The sequence below is a fragment of the Gorilla gorilla genome, chromosome 3 (assembly GCF_029281585.2).
Source record: "Gorilla gorilla gorilla isolate KB3781 chromosome 3, NHGRI_mGorGor1-v2.1_pri, whole genome shotgun sequence".
Lineage (NCBI taxonomy): Eukaryota > Metazoa > Chordata > Mammalia > Primates > Hominidae > Gorilla > Gorilla gorilla.
Window position 1 is genome coordinate 205,645,534 of NC_073227.2, and position 21,364 is coordinate 205,666,897.

At 40.9% G+C, this 21,364-nt stretch overlaps 1 protein-coding gene across 6 annotated transcripts in view; it reads left to right on the forward strand.

Moving 5' to 3' along the window:
* The window catches only part of PRIMPOL (primase and DNA directed polymerase), a 45,759-nt gene that overhangs the window by 762 nt on the left and 23,633 nt on the right, over positions 1-21,364 (forward strand). Inside the window, exons 2-6 of one of the 6 annotated variants that reach the window (XM_004040690.4) lie at positions 1,680-1,757; positions 6,635-6,873; positions 8,892-8,989; positions 11,325-11,454; positions 15,475-15,622. In XM_004040690.4, coding sequence (XP_004040738.4) covers positions 6,694-6,873; positions 8,892-8,989; positions 11,325-11,454; positions 15,475-15,622 — 556 coding nt within the window. In that variant the 5' untranslated portion in view covers positions 1,680-1,757; positions 6,635-6,693. The remainder of the gene's footprint in view (positions 1-1,679; positions 1,758-6,634; positions 6,874-8,891; positions 8,990-11,324; positions 11,455-15,474; positions 15,623-21,364) is intronic. The other 5 variants (XM_019025667.3, XM_063705673.1, XM_063705672.1 and 2 more) reach the window with 5 other exon arrangements.

The following is a 21,364-nucleotide window of genomic DNA, read 5'->3' on the forward strand; positions in this document are numbered from 1 at the left end:
GAAAAGAAGCCTGGTTTGGGCCGAGAGGTCCTTCTGCAAAGACGGCGTCAATTAAGCCGGCTGTTGGGAGCTGCCGAAGGCCTCATCTTTTATAGTCACAGAGTCCTGTGGTGAGAACTGGTAATGGAAGAGGGTGCTTGTTTGTGTCCTTACCTGGTTGGATGCGGACTATTTTTTTATTTGTTTATTAAAGTATAGTATCCTTGTTGGCAAATGCCTTATGAAATATAAAAATGGGGTCTTCTCCTAAGATGGAGTTATTAATGGTTACGTCAAGGCTGTGCTATACACTGCCCTACTGATCCCCTTCCTATTTTGGGTCATGAACTCATTTCAGACCCTGAAGCAAACTGCGAATCGTTTTCGCAGAAGAATTCACCAACACATGTGAGCACGACATTCTGCATCAGATTTCAAAAAGTTCTTGACATTCAGAAGTCAGATCAGGGATCCCATGGCAGAGCCTGTTTCTAACACTTGCGCCTATTCGACTATAGGGACTATATTCTGCACAGAAATATACTTAGTTTTATATATGGTTACCCCTTGCTGAGTTTATTGCATGCTTTTATATTTTCGTAATACATTTGTTTGTTTCATCCTTTCAACAATCCCTCGGGATAGGAATTCCAATTTAAAGAGGATAAGGTTTAAAGAGGTTAAGTCCCGGCGCGGTGGCTCATGCCTGTAATCCCAGGACTTTGGGAGGCCGAGGCAGGTGGATCACGAGGTCAGGAGTTCGAGACCAGCCTGGCCAAGATGGTGAAACCCTGTCTTTACTAAAAATACAAAAAAAAATTAGCCGGGTGCAGTGGTGGGCGCCTGTAATCCCAGCTACTTGAGAGGCTGAGGCAGGAGAATCGCTTGAACCCGGGAGGCAGAGGTTGCAGTGAGCCGAGATTGCGCCACTGCACTCTAGCCTGGGCAACAGAGCAAGACTCTGTCTCAAAAAAAAGAAAAAAAAGGGGTTAAGTAGTTTGCTCTTGCTAAAAAGACAGTCACAGGAGTTAAACTCAGATCCCACAAATAAGACTTAGGCCTTTCTTTATCCCTCCTGAATTGAGTGAACGCCAATGTTTGACAGTCCTTTTTCTGCCTCAATAAAACTGAGAAATAGGACCCACTCCCAACCTTAACAGTGGCTCTGCAGAGCAGTAATTTGCAAAGCGGGGACTAGTGTGGTTGAACTAGTCCTTATCCTATTGTGATGCCCAAACCCCTTCCTGTGCTAAACTTTCTTGCCAAATTAGCAAGCATTAGAAGCAGTTTTCTGGTTTCCTGTAAATCATACTAATTTACTTAGTCTATGAACTTTTTTTTTTGAGACGGAGTTTCACCCTTGTTGCCCAGGCTGGAGTGCAGTGGTGCAATCTCGGCTCACTGCAACCTCCGCCTCCCGGGTTCACATGATTCTCCTGCCTCAGCCTCCCAAGTAGCTGGGATTACAGGTGCCTACCACTAGGCTCAGCTAATTTTTGTATTTTTAGTAGAGATGGGGTTTCACCATGTTGGCCAGGCTGGTCTCGAACTCCTGACCTCAGGTGATCCACCCACCTCGGCCTCCCAAGTGCTGGGATTACAGGCGTGAGCCACCATGCCCAGCCAAACATTTTAATTATAGCCAAACAGTAGGCTGGAGGCAGTGTCTTCTGGCTGAAGCCAGTAATTTCTTTTTACAGAGGTATCCCAGAGGTGACAGAACTTGATCTGGGCCTGGAAGGGGAAGAATTTGGGAAAAGCAACGTGGGGCATTCCAGGTAAGAGAAATGTGTGCTGGGTGGGGGGGAGGTTTCTGGAGTGGCTCAGGAGAAAGGAGAGGTCATTATCAATTCATTTGGTGAGATGGTGGAAGAGTAAGAGATGAAATAGGTAAATGATTTAGGACCAGGTTCTGGAGGGGAGTTTAGACTTCGTGACGTTAGTTTACCTGTGTGAGTTGAATGTTGCTATGAATCATTATCCCTGTGAAAAGTGATGAAAATGGTTTTAAGGGTGATTGTTCTGGCAGAGTTATGCTGTTTGGATGGGAGATCCTGTGGGGAGGATAGAAAGGAGGAACTGGAAAAAAAAAAGCACAATATATCGCTGTGTGTTTTCTTACTCCTTAAAGAGGATTTGGGGAAATTTAAATATGAGTTACTTCTGCTCAAGCATAGAAAGGCAAAGTGACTGGAGTGGGAGAAAAAAAGAAAATCCAGTCACTTATACTTAATTTCTTAAGGTGTTATTCATCCAGAAAGTGAACTTATATAATAATTTTTTGTAAATGCTTTTGGATCACATACTTTATAATAAATACTTTAGCAGTGGGAGAAATAGTACGAATGCATTCCAAGAGGCTAGAAAAGGGATTATATTAAGAAAATATTGTCAAGTACCAGGATATTACCAAATCATAGAACTAGAGTGTTGGCAGAAAATGCAAAATACTGATGAATCTAATCTCAGGGTAGAGAGAGAATTTGGAGTTGGGGAATAGGAATTGACCAGTGATGAGAAAAAAAGAAAAAAGAAAAGGAGGGAGGAAGGAAGGAAAGAAGGGAAGGAAGGGAGGGAGGGAGGAAGGAAGGAAGGAAGAAGGGAAGGAAGGAGGGAAAGAAGGGAAAGAAGGGAAGGAAGGAGGGAAAGAAGGGAAGGAAGGAGGGAAAGAAGAAGGAAGGAAGGTAGGTAGGTGAGAAAGAAAGAAACTGAGAGAACTAGGCTAGGAAGAACCATGGTCAGGCTGGCTTCAGGTCCCCCCAGAAACTGGTAAATAGGAAGCATGTGCCCCCTCCTTCAGCTGCTCCTGGAATCCAGGCCATCAAGTGTCACAGCTGGGCAAGGCTGGGCATAAACGCAGGGAAGCTGGGGCTACTTAGGTCTGCGTCATCTCTCCCCTTCCATCCCTGCTGCCTCTTCTCCCACTATAGTTAATCGAAAAGAACTAACATAGCATTTTTTCTAGCTTGACCCCCTTTGGTTGAAAGATAAGTATCAACCATGCTTAAATAATCAAACATGGTTAAACAAACATTCTGTGCAATGTTAAGAATTAAATAATAGAAACTCTTTGAGCCCAATCTTTTATTTTATTTTTTAGTAGAGATGGGGTTTCACCATGTTGGCCAGGCTGGTCTCGAACTCCTGACCTTGTGATCCGCCCGCCTGGGCCTCCGAAAGTGCTGGGATTACAGGCGCGAGCCACCGCACCGGGCGGAGCCCAATCTTTTAAAATACAATAAAAGTTTTCCTTCGGAACTTGGAAACTATTACCAAGATAGTTATAGTCCCTAAGTGGAAAGGAGCTTTGATACACAATTATGTAAAAGAAAGACAACACTCTTTCACCACCGGGAATGAAAAGCATTTCTAATATGGTGACATATTCCCCCAGAGGGGAGGGATGAGGAATGTGATAGTCCCAAACCAGAATGCCAGATGCCTTACTGTTCTCCATTTCCTTTGCTTTTTGTAATTCAACCCTCCTGCTGGACTACACCAAGCCCCAGTTGTCTTCTGATGCTCACCCCAGCTGTTAAAATTTTCAAGCTGTGCAGATATGAAGGGGGCATGACATATACTGAACTTCTCTTTCTTCTTCTGTTGATGCTCATGGTTTCCCCAGTTCAGTGAGTCTTAAGCTGTGTTTTCATTGTGACTCCATGATGTTCCTGTATGACATACTCCCGTGGTCCTACCAAGATTTTTACAAAATCAAACAATTTTTCATGATAAAATTTCAGTGTCACGAAGTACAAATATCCACATAGTCATTTGTAGTCAGTTATTGGTAGATACTAGCTAGATTCAGATGTGATTGCATTCTGTATTTATTTTCTTCACTAATAATCAATGGACTTTGTCAAAAGTTAATAAACTTCATGATAGTCAGTTTCTCAATTAGGTTTATCTAAGTATAGCAGATTTTTAGCTGCATGTGAAGCAGATCAAAGTAACTGAATACTCAGAATCTAGCAATAAGGAGCCATATCACTTTGTATTGACAAGTTAAAGCAGTTTTTTTTTTTTTTTTTTTTTTTTTGGAGACAGAGTCTCGCTCCGTTGCCCAGGCTAGAGTGCAGTGGCACGATCTCGGCTCACTGCAAGCTCTGCCTCCCAGGTTCACGCCATTCTCCTGCCTCAGCCTCCTGAGTAGCTGGGACTACAGGCACCCGCCACCACGCCCAGCTAATTTGTTTTGTATTTTTAGTAGAGACAGGGTTTCACTGTGTTAGCCAGGATGGTCTCGATCTCCTGACCTTGTGATCCGCCTGCCTTGGCCTCCCAAAGTGCTGGGATTACAGGCGTGAGCCACCGCGCCCGGCTGAAGCAGTTTTTAAAAAAATTGCTTCATCTCCTCCATCCAGTGAATTGATATTTTCCCTAAGCATACCTGTTACGAAATTTATGTTAGTACCTTTAGAATTATATTTCTGTTTCCTAGTATATACTTTATATGTGGATTAGGTATAACTCTGAGAGAATAATCTTTCTTAGGTCTGTTACGATTGATGTCAAATTTGAAATCTGCGGATAATATGCCTTTGTTTTTTTTCTAACAAGGTCATGATGTACTACCCCCCTTTTTTTTTTCTTTTCTTTTGAGATGGAGTAGTCCCAGCTACTCAGGAGGCTAGAGTGCAGTGTCATAATTTCAGCTCACTGCAATCTCTGCCTCCTGGGTTCAAGCAATTTTCCTGTCTCGGCCTCCCAAGTATTTGGGACTACAGGTGCCCGCCACCACGCCTGGCTAATTTTTGTATTTTTAGTAGAGATGGGGTTTCACCATATTGGTCAGGCTGGTCTCGAACTCCTGACCTCAGGTAATCCGCCCTCCTCTGCCTCCCAAAGTGCTGGGATTACAGGCATGAGCCACGGCGCCTGGTCTACCCTCTCATAATCTTTTTTTTTTTTTTTTTTGAGATGGAGTCTTGCCCTGTCACCCAGGCTGGAGTGCAGTGGTGCGATCTCGGCTCACTGGCACCTCCACTCCTGGTTCAAACTATTCTCTTGCCTCAGCCTCCCGAGTAGCTGGGATTATAGGTGCCCACCACCATGCCCAGCTAATTTTTGTATTTTTAGTAGAGACGGGGTTTCGCCATCTTGGTCAGGCTGGTGTTGAACTCCTGACCTCATGATCCACCTGCCTCAGCCTCCCAAAGTGCTGGGAATACAGGCGGGAGCCACCACGCCTGGCCCCCTTTCTTAATCTTTTAGGGAGATTCTGGTTTTCCTTCCAGGAAATACTCATTTACCAATGAGTTTGTGTTGCTGCAAAGTTTTCTGCTAAAATTCAAGACAATGTTTATCAATTCAATAAGCACAAATGTGTTACCAAGGAAATAGGACTTTACTGTTAAATGATTTAGTACATATTATTTCACTTTTAAAAAGCCCCAATATATCTATTTTCCACATAGGTAAATTATGGCAGAGATGATATTAATGAAGAGAGGAACTCTATTAATTACCTATTTCTATGTCAAAGCCAGCCCCAAACTTACTGGCTTAAAAAAGACAAAACAACCAAATTTGTTTTTTTCTTATAGCTCTGTGGGTTGGCTGGGCAGTTTGGTAGGTCTCTCTGGGACTCAGGCTTACTAATGGGTTGAATTCAGATGACGGCTGGATGTCCGGAATGGCCCAACTCACATATCAGACTGCTTATGCTGGCTGTTGGCTGCAATTCCTTGGTTCTTTTCCATGTGGACTTTCATCCTCTATGAGGCTAGAGTTATGGCATAGCAATCTCAGGGCGGGACTCTAGGATAACCAAGTCTGCTGCAAAGGCACTTGTTAAACCTCTGCTTGCTTCGCTTTTGTCAATGTGATGTTGGCCCAAAACAAGTCATATGGCCAAGCTGAGAGTCAGTACGAGAGTGAGTTTAGGTGCCACCTCTTGATGGGAAAAATGGCAAGGGGTTTGTGGCTGATTTGGCTGTTTTTAATCTAGAGTGAAAGTTTTCCCACTGTTCTAAAAACCTATTCTTTTTCTTTTGTAAATGAATTATAATCCCAAATTGGAAAATTATTGCCTGGCCCCCTTACTCTGGCGTGGTTGACATGGAAGTATTATATAGAAAGAAAAATCATCCATTACTACAGACATCCAAAACTAGCCCAACTAAAAGTTGTGTTGAGAGAGAAGAGGAGACATGGACAGAAGCAGAGGAAAAGGGAACTAAGCTGTACATTGGTATCTAGAAATGAATTCTACACTGAGAAATAATAGCACAAGAATGGGTGGACAAGGTCATAGCACATGATACAATAAAATGGTTATAGTAAAAACCATAATGATACAAAAAGCACATATATTTACATGAGGCTTTGTAATTTAGAGATTGCTTATGTCTTATATTTATCTTCAAGCTAAGTATATAAAGTACTCAAGATGATATTGATTCCCATTTTTCAGTTGATTAAACTAAGATTCAGGGAGCTTCAGTAACCTGTCCAAGGTCATAATGCCATTAGATGAAGAACCAGGATCTAAGAATTTCTGATAACCAGCCTTGCTCTCCTTCTGTGGTAAAACTTCATGCAAAGAATAAACAAGAAAATAAGTGTCAGGAAGTGAGTTTTGAAACTTTATCAAACAAAATATATTCTAAACAAATAAATTAATGGCCTTTTTGTTTGTTGTTTGTTTCAGTAGTAATTGATAGAAATATTACGTGGGATAGGATTTATTCTCTCCACACTTCTGGACCAATGAATAGAAAATGGGAAGCAAAACTGAAGCAAATTGAAGAACGAGCATCTCATTATGAGAGGAAACCGTTGTCCTCAGTGTATAGACCAAGATTGTCCAAGCCAGAAGAACCACCCTCCATCTGGAGACTATTTCATCGACAAGCTCAAGCGTTTAATTTTGTTAAAAGCTGTAAAGAAGTAATTTCCTCCTCCTCCTCTTCTTCTTCCTCCTCTTCCACTTCCTCTTCTTCTTTCTTCTTCTTCTTCATTATAATTTCAGTTCTTTAAAAAAAAAAAAATCTATTATTTGTCTTCATTTCAGGCCATGTATTCTACCAAGAAAATTTAATGGCAATCTTAATGGCATGTGATTTAGGAAAAATATTCCTGTGAATCATTAACCATTTAATTTATATTAGTAATGAAAAAGAATGACACATCTAGTACCAATTAGTTTTTAAAAATTGTGATGATATTTAAATGAAGCTTTATGCTTAGAGGGAGGGGAACCATATTTATTTCAACACAGTAAGCAAGTAGGAGAAAGAAGTGTCAGCCTTTCAAAGAACACGGTGCTGAAAAATAAAAATCACTGGCCGGGCGAGGTGGCTCATGCCTGTAATCCCAGCACTTTGGGAGGCCGAGGCGGGTGGATCACCTGAGGTCCGGAGTTTGAGACCAGCCTCACCAACATGGAGAAACCCTGTCTCTACTATAAATACAAAATTAGCTGGGCGTGGTGGCGTATGCCTGTAATCCCAGCTACTCCCGAGGCTGAGGCAGGAGAATGGCTTGAACCCGGGAGGCGGAGTTTGCTGTGAGCTGAGATCGCGCCATTGCACTCCAGCCTGGGCAACAAGAGCGAAACTCCGTCTCAAAAAAAAAAAAAATTAAATAAATAAATAAATAAATAAAAATCACTAAATCAAGCGACAGATGTGTATTGCACATTCTTTTTTTTTTTGGGGGGCACTGTGGGGAATATAAAGAAATATGAAAGAAACGATAAGATGCTTATATGATAGCATAAGTGTGCTGTGAGTCTGATCACTGTTGCTGTATAAAATCTCCAAGTGCTGGAAGTTTTAGAAGGACCTCTCTTTCTCTAGTAAGGGTAGGCTTACTCAAATCTCGTGAGAATGGTTTAAGAAATACCTTTCTTAGGCATTTTGGGTAAACCTAATTCAAGCAGCAGAAATTAAAATACTGACAGATTCATTTGAACTTGAATTTTAAAAAGATATAGATGGGGTATGCTTGTTGGACTTGCTAATCACCAGTCTATAAAATTTATTTCAAAAAGATTTTTGTTAGGGTTAAGCAGCTGAGTCCTGTGATTTTTCACTCATGAAAAGAAAAATATGCTCACCAGCTACCTTTAGCTAAGAGGAAACAAAAGAACTTGTGGATGTTTTCCTCTATTAGAAGAACCCTTATGGCAGGAGGCATGAGCAATTATATTTAAACAACTACCGCAGTAATTAACCTTTAAAAAAATGGTTCCGGCTGGGTGTGGTGGCTTACGCCTGTAATCCCAGCACTTTAGGAGGCTGAGGCAGGCAGATCACTTTGAGGTCAGGAGTTCGAGACCAGTCTGGCCAGCATGGTGAAACCTCGTCTCTACTAAAAATACAAAAAATTAATCGGGCGTGGTGGTGGGCACCTGTAATCCCAGCTACTTGGGAGGCTGAGGCAGGAGAATCGCTTAAACCCGGGAGACAGAGGTTGCAGTGAGTCGAGATCACGCCACTGCACTCCAGCCTGGGCAACAGAGCAAGATTCTGTTTCAAAAAAAAAAAAAAATGGCTCCTACATACATTTTTATATGTACTAGGGAATTTACTAATCAATTTTAGCCCAAATCATTTATAATAATAAGTAGTTTTGAAAAATAAGTTTAATTTCATAAACTAAGAAATAAAACTATCATAGGAAGTCATACAAGTAATATTTTTAAGAGTGGTTTCCTTTTTTCTCTTTGGTCTGCATATTCTAATTGTTTTCACCTTTTGTATGAATGATTAAAAAATAGGTATAATTAGATTTTGAATGGCATAAACCTAGTGACTATTTGTCTTGTTTTTAATAATACAAATGTTCAAATTACAGTTTCTGAAAACTTGAATGAAAAATTCTTTATGAGCATTCAATAGCTACAGTTGAGTTTAGGTTTGCATTTTGTGAATTTTTCTGAATTCTTTTTTGATTTTATGCAGGACGTTCATGTATTTGCTTTGGAATGCAAAGTAGGAGATGGGCAACGTATTTACCTTGTGACAACCTATGCTGAATTTTGGTTTTACTATAAATCCAGGTAGGTAGCATGCAGCAGAACCACACATTAAGCTAGAGTTCCATTTCCTTTGCCTTGGAATTTTTGTGAAATTAGTTCAGGCTGAATTGGCTTCCACAGTTCGTGACCACACTATTAATTGCTCTTAGAATTGAATTCTGGAGTTTTCTTGTCATAGCAATGCTTAAGTATCTCACCAGGTGCTGGGAGAAAATAATCATGCACATACATGAATATGTGCATGTACTCAAAGGGAGTTTTGAAATTTCTCTTTTGCAAACAGGTATTAAATTATACTATTAATCACAAAGGAATATTTATGTTACTTACCTAGTAATGAAATATCTGCTTTATCTTGACTTTATTATTACTATTTTAAATTATTTGTTATTAGCTTTAGTTTTAATTTTTTAATTTTTTTGAGATGGAGTTTTACTCTTGTTGCCCAGACTGGTCTGCAGTGCCATGGTCTCGGCTCACTGCAGCCTCTGCCTCCCGAGTGCAAGTCGTTCTTCTGCCTCAAGCTCCCGAGTTGCTGGGATTACAGGTGCCCACCACCATGCCTGGCTCATTTTTATGTTTTTAGTAGAGACGGGGTTTCACCATGTTGACCAGGCTGATCTCAAACTCCTGACCTCAGGTAATCCACCCACCTTGGCCTCCCAAAGTGTTGGGATTACAGGTGTGAGCCACCGTACCTGGCTTATTAGCTTTATTTTGACTGAGTGATCTATTCAAGTATTTCTTTTTTTTTTCTTTCTTTTTTTTAATTTTTAAAATTTTTTTTGAGACAGTTTCACTCTTGTTGCCCAGGCTGGAGTGCAGTGGCACAATCTCAGCTCACTGCAACCTCCCTGAGTTCAAGCAATTCTCCTGTCTCAGTCTCCCAAGTAGCTGGGATTACAGGTGCCTGCCACCACGCCTGGCTAATTTTTGTATTTTTAGTAGAGACGGGATTTCATTATATTGGTCAGGCTGCTCTCGAGCTCCTGACCTCAGATGATCTGCCTGCCTCGGCCTCCCAAAGTGCTGGGATTACAGGCATGAGCCACCGCACCCAGCCGTATTCAAGTATTTCTCAGACTTGAGTAATGTGTGGAAAAGGAGAGTAAATTGTTAGCATGCCCTATATTGATTTAGAATACTTTTATTCAAATGTTGCTAAGTAGCTTCAAATATGAAACTGGATTTATTTATGTTTATATACATGCAACACCAGTTAGAGTTGAATGAAAATCATTAAGACAACGTGACAGATGTTTTGCTGAAACTCAGTCTCATCTTCCCATGTAAATATGGAACTGACTGCTACAGGGTGTGTATGTATGTATGTGTATGTGTGTGTTGAGTTCCTCCACTACCTGTACCACCTGATGATACAATTTTCACATAACTTTTCCCTCTTCAAATTACTAGAAGTCCTTAATTTGTATAGGATGCCATCTGAATATCACTTAGCCCAAATTATCATTTGCAAATTAAGTCAGCATCTCTCCCTATTTAACCCATGTCAAAGTCATTCCTCTTAATGCCAGAAAGAATGTAACTGCAAACATGAGCGTTGGGAGCTTATCAAAGTCAGGTGATTCAGAATTTTTTAAACAATTTTTAAAATATTATCTTCCAATGAAAATACAGAATTTAAAAATTCTCATGGAAAATTCATGGAATCCCAAGAATATGGAATCCTGAAAAGAAGATTTTTTTTCAAAGAAAATTTGTTTCATGGTGACACTAAAAACAAATATAGAGGTATTACACAATATCAAACTCATCTGTGAATAAATAACACTGTAAGATTGACTGTATTTTCTAGTTAAATAATGTTACAGGATATAATTGTTGCATTTTGCTTGATGGAAACCCTTGATAAGATGAGCCATAAACCTATGGTGAACAGTTCATTTTATCATGTTCTTATTTCATACTTGTATGTAGTGAAAGCACAGTTAACACAGTACTTGCAATGTAAGATAGACTGCCATGATTTAAAAGGTATAAGATAGAGGCTGGGCGTGGTGGCTCGTGTCTGTAATCCCAGCACTTTGGGAGGCTGAGGCGGGTGGATCACTTGAAGCCAGGAGTTCAAGATCAGCCTGGCCAACATGGCGTAAACCCTGTCTACTAAAAATGCAAAAATTAGCCAGGCGTGGTGGCGCGTGCCTGTAGTCCCAGCTACTCGGGAGGCTGAGGCAGGAGAATCGCTTGAACCCAGGAGGAGGAGGTTGCAGTGAACCGAGATCACACCACTGCAGTCCAGCCTGGGCAACAGAGCTGACTCAGTCTCAGTCAGTCAATCAATCAATCAATAAATGTATAATGTATCAATTTAACAACCTTGAATTATTCAATTTAGAAAAAATCTCTTACACTGCTATGAAGTTATTCCTGAAAATGCTGTGTGCAAGCTTTATTTTGATTTGGAATTTAACAAACCTGCCAACCCAGGAGCTGATGGGAAAAAGATGGTTGCGTTACTCATTGAGGTAAATGGCCAACTCAAGTTTTTCTTATTTCTATCTATTCATCTCTTCATTGGCTTACTCATTCAGTGAATTCAGCCTACATAATAGTAGGTTCTGTATCTCTTCTTTTTCTTGCTACTCTTCCTTTTGACTTTAGGATTTTTTAATATTACTTGTATGAGTAAACTGTGAAAAGGAAGGAAAGTTCAATTTGTGTTCATATAGTTTGCAATTTTACTGTCTGGTAAAAAAATGCTTTGAAAAATGTCAGTTTGAAAATTTTCTATATTTTAAAATTATATATTAATTCTCTGACTTCCATTACGAATAGCTGACTTTGGTAAAAGCCAGGCAAAATAATTTTTACTGTAAAAATTGGGTACTGAGATGAACCTCAAGAACACTGACTACAAATAGTATTAGAATTTTCGAGCTTGCAGGAATTTTGGAAATCATCTTATCTTGTCCCTTTCAAAATGAGGAAATTAAGGCCCAGACGAAACTAATTCCTATTCAAGGTCCTACAGCTAGTAATGGTAAAATCTTGTCTAAAAATATAGTTACTATTTTTAACTAAGAGAAAAAATATTGTAGTTCTTTATTTTTGATTTAGCTGTGTCAACCAGGAAGTTACTAATAAAAGGAATAGCATGGACTCGTGCAGCTAAGTTCTATTAGGATTATTTCAAAAAAAATTTTCAGATTGTATCACAGGAAGTTGTGTTAAAATTGTATTGACTATTATTCAGCCTAAGTGTAGGTACTGACACTTATTGACTAGCTATTTTTCTTTTAAATGTTAACTGAATAATAATGTTATAGATTACCCATTTTATAACTTTTAAAATATATCCAGATTAAAATGTTTTTGATAGAGAATATCTGCTAGTATTCTCTGTTGGACCTCTACATGCTTGATTTTAAATCTTTGTGAAAATGTATGTGAATGCTATTTAAAAAATACATAGAATGTTAGCTTTATCCTGGCTTTGAAGCAGAAGAAATATATATAAAGTCCCCCACCACCCCCCCAAAAAAACCCCAAATTATGTTTTTCTTCAAATAGCCATTGAACCCTTAAAAATAAATTTAGATGCTTATTTCATTGCAGCTGGTAAATTCTGTTTAATTTTAAACCTTTATTATTATTATTAGTAGTAGTAGTAGTATTATTATTATTATTGTTATTTCTGAGACAGAGTCTAGCTCTGTCGCCCAGACTGGAGTGCAGTGGTGTGATCTCAGCTCACTGCAATCTCCGCCTCCCAGGTTCAAGCAATTCTCCTGCCTCAGCCTCCCGAGTAGCTGGGATTACAGGTGTGTGCCACCATACCTGGCTAATTTTTGTATTTTTAGTAGAGATAGGGTTTTGCCATGTTGGCCAGGCTGGTCTTGAACTCCTGGCCTCAAGTGATATACCCATCTCCGCCTCCCAAAGTGCTGGGATTGTAGGCGTGAGCCATTGTGCCTGGCCTAATTATGTTTTTAGTAATTCATAAGTATTGACTTTCTTCTGCAGTCTAAAGTAAGATTTCTTGTGTAGTTTCTCCATGGGCTACAAGGAACCTCGATTCAGAGATTTTCACTGCCACTTAACACTGCATATTAGCAAAGAAGTACCACATTGCATTAGAAACTAGAAATATTTCTAATGAAATGAACACTGGAGCAAATTTCATTTGTAACACATATTAATAAACACTGGTATGGCAAAGACCATGTAGGTGTTTAGAATTTTTTTCTCCTTATTCTTTATACTACTTTATCCAAATGAGTCTTGAGCAGCTAATCTTCTGCATCAGCAAAACTGTTGGAAGAAACTGTAGAAATCGAAGTTCAAAATTATACAGCATTTTTATTTAACATGTTTACCATGTTGATAGAACAGTTCTCATTGGATTACTTTACTTAATTTAATGCTTTTTATAATGATTACATTGAAATTAATTTCATTTATTGGTTACTTTGTATGCAATAAGTTTATAATCCAGTAAGTACTTTTTCCTTTGAGTCTTACTGTGAGGAGGCATAATTAGGTTAGCTCTTATGTTAATTTAGCAGATGGTTAATGATAATTGGTGATAATGTAAAATACCCTTCGGTTCAGTGGCTAAACTGACACATTTCAATAAGCCCCTTCTCCCCAGTTAGAATGAATTCTGGTGCTAATGTATTTTATTAGGACCACGTTTCAGGGCAACATTATCCACTCATAGAAGTTTAACTTCTGGATTTTATAATTTAATTATTTAAGTAACTTAAAGTTTTAATTAAAGTTAATCTTGGGAAATAGAATTTAGGAGAATATGATTACTTGTCCTACCTAAAGCATCACTAAATTTATTCTCTGTAGCTCCGAAAGTACAGAAGTCGACTTCATTCATCAGTTTTTAGTCCCTACTAAGTGTCAGGCACTGTGCCCAGGCACTGGGATTACCAAGTGGTAAGCCAAAGAGACATAATTTCTGATGGCATACACTTTGTAGTCTAATGGAGGATAATACATTAGGATAGATTTAGCTGCCATAATAAAGACCCAAAATTAAACTGGCTTAAACAAGACAGAAACCTATTTCTCCCCCAAGTAATATCTAATGTGGCTCCGTACTATTAGGGACTAGGCTTGTTGCTTTGCTGTCCCTAAGATGTTGCCTTCTTCCATTGTCCAAGATGGCTCATACCACTGTGTCTGCATTCTAGTCAGTACAAATGGAGAAGGGGAGGGCATGCCCTTTGCCTGTTAGAGGATCACTTAGAAGTGGCATACTTTCCTTCTCACGTCCCATTGGCCAGACTTAGCAGCCACACCCTGCTGTAGAGGAGCCTGGGAAATGTAGTCTTTGTTCTGGATGGCCTCCAATCTAGCTAAAAAATTGGGATTCTGCTTCTACAGAGGCAGAGAACTAATATGGAGGAAGAGCCCCTGTAATACAGAGGAAACATGTCAAATTGATCACATAAATCAACCTAAAATTGTAAGTCTATAAAGAGAAAAAGAGTATATAGGGGGAATTTGATGTAGAGAGGGAAATCAAGGAAGCCCTCTCTGAGAAAGAATTTACAGAAGAGTAAAGCCAGAGGGCATGAGGGCAGTGTGGTGTTAGAAGAATGCCAAAATATCATTAAAAATACAATTTATTGCGTAACTTTTAGGTATCTAAACTGACGGCAGTTCATAAACATTTTTGCTCATGTCAAGATAATATTGCATGGTAGTTCTTAGTAGCTTCATTTTGCAAATGAGAAAATTGAAGCTTTAGGGACTTGTCCTAAGGCTGCACAACCAAGGCTTTTTTAAGCAGTTACATGTGCTAAAAATTTCATTTTCTTGTTTATTCCTTAAAGCAACTCCAAAAGGTAGCTGCTATTATTATTCCTGTTTAGCAGCTGGGAAATGTTAAGGTTTAGATTTGACCAAAGCCATAGAGCTGGCAGATGGCAAAGCCAAAACTGACACTGACCTGTCTCTGACTCCAGCCCCCGTGCTTGCTGCCTTTCTATTGTGCATGGCCTTCATGCCCAGCGCCTTGTAGTCTCAGAGGCTGTATTCTTAGAGCTGGAGTCAGGCTCAATATGAACTAGACACTTTCTGGTAATTAAAACCATTAAAAAAATGAATTAATGACTTTTTTTTTTTTTTTTTTTTGAGATGGAGTCTCACACTGTCACCCAGACTGGAGTGCAGTGGCACCATCTTGGCTGACTGCAACTTCCACCTCCTGGGTTCAGGTGATCTTCCTGCCTCAGCCTCCTGAGTAGCTGGGACTTATAGACACCTGCCACCACGCCTGGCTAATTTTTATGGTTTTAGTAGAGACTGGGTTTTACCATGTTGGCTAGGCTAGTCTCAAACTTCTGACTTCAAGTAATCTGCCCGCCTTGGCCTCCCAAAGTGCTGGGATTACAGGCATGAGCCACCGCGCCTGATCAGAAATTAATGACTTTTTAACTCATAGATGATATATAAAGAGATGCTTATTGCTTATAGAAAAATTTTAAAACAAAAAATATAAATTATTTGCATTTTACTTGTGTTTTTAGTATGTGTGTAAAGCACTTCAAGAGTTATACGGTGTTAATTGCTCAGCTGAAGATGTTTTGAACTTGGATTCTAGCACTGATGAAAAATTCAGCCGGCATTTAATATTTCAGCTCCATGATGTGGCATTTAAAGATAATATTCATGTTGGTAAGTACACGGCTTTTTAAAAATCATGGAGTTGTATTCAAAACTCATATGTTCTTATTCCTCTTAAAATTTTGTGTGTACTTATCAAGTTTTATGGTCATTAACTTATCCTAAAAAATGCGATGTAGGCTGAGTGCAGTGGCTCACACCTGCAATTCCAGCACTTGGGGAGGCCATGGTGGGCGACTTACTTGAGGCTAGGAGTTTGAGACCAGCCTGGCCAAGCTGGCGAAACCCTGTCTCTACTAATTAGCCGGGCATGGTGGTGCATGCCTGTAGTCCCAGCTACTCGGGATGCTGAGGCACAAGGATTGCTTGAACCCAGGAGGCAGAGGTTGCAGTAAGCCAAGATCACACCACTGCACTCCAGCCTAGGCAACAGAGTGAGACCCTGTCTCAAAAAAAAATAATGGCAATGTGTTTCTTCATGTTTTCAAGATGTTCCCTTAGCTTTGGACCTGTCTTTCTGTTCTAGACACATCAACCTATTCAGGACATCTTTGGCATTTGCATCTCTAATCCTAGATACTGTGATGGCCATCCATGTCCAGATAATGGTTTCTGCTCCAACATGATTTATTTCAGTTTCCTGGAAAGTGCATGAGAGGCCTTTCCATTTCAAGCCTTATCTGCAATCTCATTTCTGGATTTCTGACCTTTGCTTCGGCCTTGCTTTGGGGCTTCGGTCCCAGGTCGTATCAAAGATGGCTTGTTTATTGTTCCAGGCAGAGCTTCAGGGTTAGGATAATTCTAGATGTACGAGTCTGAAAGTGAAACCAGATTATTTATCTCAGGCCTGGGCCCAGGTGTAAAACAAAGTCAGTCCAAAGGAGAAACACATAGTTAGAATGGGAACACCATATGAAGGTCTGAATAAAAGCCAAATCCTGAGTGCTTATCAAAGCAGGGGTGGGGCAAGGGTCCAAACAGCAGATGATTGACTGAAGCTCAGGTAACAGGTAATTCAGTTCAGAGCTACTAGTGTCTTAGAGTTTCACGGCCACCTAGAGTAAAAGGCGTGGACATGGTCACTAAAGCACTGGCATGAAAGCCAGGAACCTGATTTCTGGATTAGGGGAAGGTGGCCACAGAGACCCAGCATGCTGTTTTCACAAGGCTCTCGTCACCTGCCTGTTTCCTGGTAGCTCAGCTGGACGTTCCTTCTCAGTCTGTCTCCCTCATCCTGTGAGAAACACAGTCACCCATCCAAATCCAAAGAATGGACTTAGAGGCATGGAGAACAGTGAAAGTGAGACTTTTTTTTTTGAGACAGAGTCTTGCTCTGTCGCCCAGGCTGGAGTGCAGTGGCACGTTCTTGGCTCACTGCAACCTCCGCCTCCCGGGTTCAAGCGATTCTCCTGCCTCAGCCTCCCGAGTAGCTGAGACTACAGGCGTGTGCCACCATGCCCGGCTAAGTTTTTGTATTTTTAGTAGAGGCGGAGTTTCACCAGGTTAGCCAGGATGGTCTTGATCCCCTGGCCTTGTGATCTGCCCACCTTGGCCTCCCAAAGTGCTGGGATTACAGGTGTGAGCCACCGTGCCTGGCCGAAAGTGAGACTTTTAATAACGGCCTTTCAAGATTGGGTGTCTGGTAGACAGGCACATTCAGGGCAGTTACAGCAGGTAATTTATCTCCTAGCACGCAAGTCCCTCCCCTAGTTCCTCATTGGCTGAGTACTATGGGGTTAACAATCTTTCCAGACATCGCCTAAGTTTCATTATCCCCCTTATAAGGTTATACCCCATCCCCTTCCCCACTTGAGTTTTGATTTTCCAATAACAAACTTTCTTCCTTTTTATGGGCTGACCCCTCCTCTACATTCTGTTCACTTATTAAGACTTTCTAGGTGCATGAGCCGTGTGGTTTGTTACATTTGCAGGCTGGCTGCCGGTACTTAGATTTATCATGGCTTGAAAATGAACCATTTAAAATGTTTTCTCACAATCCTTCAGATATTAGTAATGGTAGAGTCCATCTTTGACCCTCTTCCCACTCTATCCTCACCCTTGATGATCAGCCACCATCATGGCTTTGATATGCATCTATGTTGATGACTCTGAAATCTTTATCTTCAGCCCAGATTGTTCTAGACGTCAGACCCATCCAGCCAACTGCCTCTAAACACTCCCCACACAGATGGTTCCAACTTGGCATGTCCTGTGCTGAGCTCCTCATCCTTCCCCAGAGTCACATCTTCTCCGTGATGTGTGTATCAGTGAGTGGTGTCACCAGTTACCCAAGTAGACACGTTGGTATCATCCTTGCCCTCTCTGTGCCTCTCGCCCTACTTAGCCAGTCAGCTGGCTAGAGTGCGCTGATTCTGCCACCTGTGTGCCTCAAACCCTCCAGTGATTATTTGCTGCCTTCAGGCAAAAGCATGGATGCCTTAGCTTGCAAAGCGAGGCCCGCTGTGCTCCAGCCTCATCTTCTGCCACCCTGCCCTTTGCATTCAGCTCCTGTCCTGGGCCACATTTCCTCTAGTCCATGGGCCTTTGAACCTTTTGATGCTGCTGTCTAAACCGTTGTGCCTCCAGATTCACCTGGCCTGTTAGGATTCTGTAGACATCAAGCCATGTGAGAAGCTGTTTCTGTCATATCTCAAACCCTAAGCCTTACTTGGATTAGTGTTCCTCTGGGTTGCAGAGAACGTCCAGGGCTTATGGTGTCAAAGCATTTACCACTTCCTGAGGTCATTTCCTGTTTTCTTTGTCATGTTCTCTATTCTACTTAATGTTTCTCTAGGGCAGGGACTGTTTCTTACTTTTGTATTTCCAGAGCTTAGCCCATAATAAAAATATCATTATCAATAATATTACTAATAATATTATTAATTACTAATATTATTAATTATTAAAAGCGATTATAAATACAAGTCGGCAGCCTCATCTCCCGCCACCCTGCCCTTTTCATTCAGCTCCTATCATGGGCCACATTTTCTGTAGCGCTTGGGCCTTTGCACTTGCTGATGCTGCTGTCTGACACGATGTGGTCTGTTCACCTGGTCCTCCTTACCATTCGTGCATTCATTCAGAAGGCATTAATAAATACCTTTAGGGACTTGTCCTAAGGCTGCACAACAAAGGCTTTTTAAGCAGTTACACGTGCCAGGCACTGTGCTAAGTCCTTAGTTTCATTTTCTTGTTTACTCCTTACAGCAACTCCAAAAGGTAGGTGCTGTTGTTACTCCTGTTAAGCAGCTGGGGAATGTTAAGGTTTAGATTTGACCAAAGTCACAGAGCTGGCAGATGGCAAAGCCAAAACAGACACTGAGCTGTCTCTGACTCCAGCCCCTGTGCTCGCTGCCTTTCTGCAGTGTGTGGCCTTCATGCCCAGTGGTATCTGAATAAATCCCTTCCAAATGAATGCGTGAATAGTGAGGAGGGACTGCCGTCAGAGTGTGGAGGCAGAGTGCCAAACAGGCTGTTTCTTTGCTTGCCGTTTACTGGTCATCGTCTGCTCCATGGCTACTAGCCACAGGCCGAAAGCTGAGAATCTCTTGCTCAGGAAGAAGGAGAGAATAGAAATTTGTGAGGTACCAGCAGTTTCTGCTACAGGTATCTTCTGAAAGCAGATGGCATTCATCTGGGCTTTCAGTAAGATTTCATTGTATAGTCAAAGGTAAGAAAGCCTTTACAGTCAGAACAACATAAGCAAAACTATAGAGATAAGAGTGCCTGGCTAATTTGGGGACAGTGAATGGTCTAGTGTGGCTAGAGAGATGCGATCAGGCCTTGTCCTGGGCTGTCAGCTCAGCCCCTTTCCCCTAGAATTAGGAGCTGCCAGAGCCAGAGGTGCAGAGAATATGAAGTAATTCAGAATTTTTCCTTGTTTCTTCCCTTAATGTGTCTTTTGATGACATTTCTAGTTGCTGTTGTCAGCCTTTCAGAAAAGAGAATTCAGTTAAATGTAAGAGATCATAGATCTTGATCTGCCTAAAAATACTCTTCTGCCAGTTTGCTGTCATACCTGAAATTTCTATGACTGACTAGTCTTTTGAGTTATTTCCAGAAAATTAGATAGTTCCTGTCCTCATGAGGGTTGGGGGCAATAAGATCCTGGAAGGGAAGTAGACAGCAGTGTGGTTTGCTGGACCAGTGTGTTAGCGTTGATGCTGGTGACAGTCATCAGTCATGGTCCTGGCCATGGTCGCTCCATGCCAGGGTTCCAAGACCTGTGGCCTCCCCAGCACTGCCATTGCCACCATTTCTGCAACCATGCATTCTCTTCTCTTATTGTCTGGGGTCAAGTAGCTGCAATGTTAAGTTTTCAGGAAAATTAGCTTTATCAGTTTAGGTTTATATTGCTTTGTTGTCCTTTGATGTGTTGTGATTTCTTTTCACTTGGTGTTTACTTTCTCTCCCTCATTCCAGAAGTAATCCATCCTGTACCAGCATATCATTGCAAGGACCAAATGCTTTTGCTTTGACTTTGACATTTAGTGCTTTATAAGAAATTGGATTTGTTTCTTTGAGTAGGGAAGTAATTTTTTTTTTTTTGTGAGACAAGAGTCTCACTCTGTCACCTAGGCTGGAGTGCAGTGGCATGATCTTGGCTCACTGCAACCTCCACCTCCCAAGTTCAAGCAATTCTCTTGCCTCAGCCTCCAAGTAGCTGGGATTGCAGGTGCCCAGCACCACGCCTGGCTGATTTTTGTATTTTTAGTAGAGACGCGGTTTCACCATGTTGGCCAGGCTGGTCTCAAACTCCTGACCTCAAGTGATCTGCCCACCTCAGCCTCCCAAAATGCTTGGGATTACAGGCGTGAGCCACCACACCTGGCTGAGTAGGCAAGTAATTAAATCTAATGTGAAGAAATAAAAATTTGAATTTAGAGTATGCATTTGTTATAATGTAAGGGCCCAAGCCTTTCTGGTAAATAAAGTGAAGAATGAATCTAAACAATAACAGTTCTACAGATTAAAATTAAATTTTTCTTACAGTATTGCATTTCTTGAGTATTGTTACACATGAAGCAACTTAATAGCCAAATTATTTGATTTCGTGGTGTAAATAATATGTCTGAGTTTGAAGAAGTTCTGGATTTTCTTACCAACTTTTCATGGTACAGATAGTACTGCTGTTACTCCGAGTTCTTAGAATAAATGTTGAAGTGCAGTAAATGTATCGAATTTCTTTTGTTGTGGATGTTAGCTCCGAGGCCGTAGTCCATTGTGTGCCCCGTTTGAGGCAGAGGTAGGAGCAGCAGCCTAGGGGCTGACGGCTGTGAGAGCCAGGGTTTGCAGGGCGTGTCGTGGCAGGTAAAGGAGAGCAAATAAGCTCTTGAGAAATTTGCCAGCGCCCTAACTCCCCGAGATTTCCTCAGTGCTTCTGTCTGTTAGCTGAGAAGCAGTTTCTTCATATAAACCTTCATTCTTCGTTATTATTATTATTATTATTTTTATGATCTCTTAAGGGCACGAGAGCCCTTCATTCTGTAATCATTGAATGTGAAGATGAGTCCTCCCAGTATGTATTAATAAGCAGTGTTTTCTTGATGACAGCCTCTTAGGCTCAGGCCCTACCAGCAGCATTGACGCATCTTCTCAAATGAACTTTCCCTTCTAAGATAATTTGTTTACATCTCACACCAGGTTCCCAAGTCAATGGAATTGAAAAGGTAAAAGATTTCACAAAAGGAAGTCACAGGAGTGGCATATAACAATTTATAGCAAGTCGGTTTTTTTTTTTTTTTTTGGTAAGATGGAGTCTCGCTCTGTCACCCAGGCTGGAGTGCAGTGGCG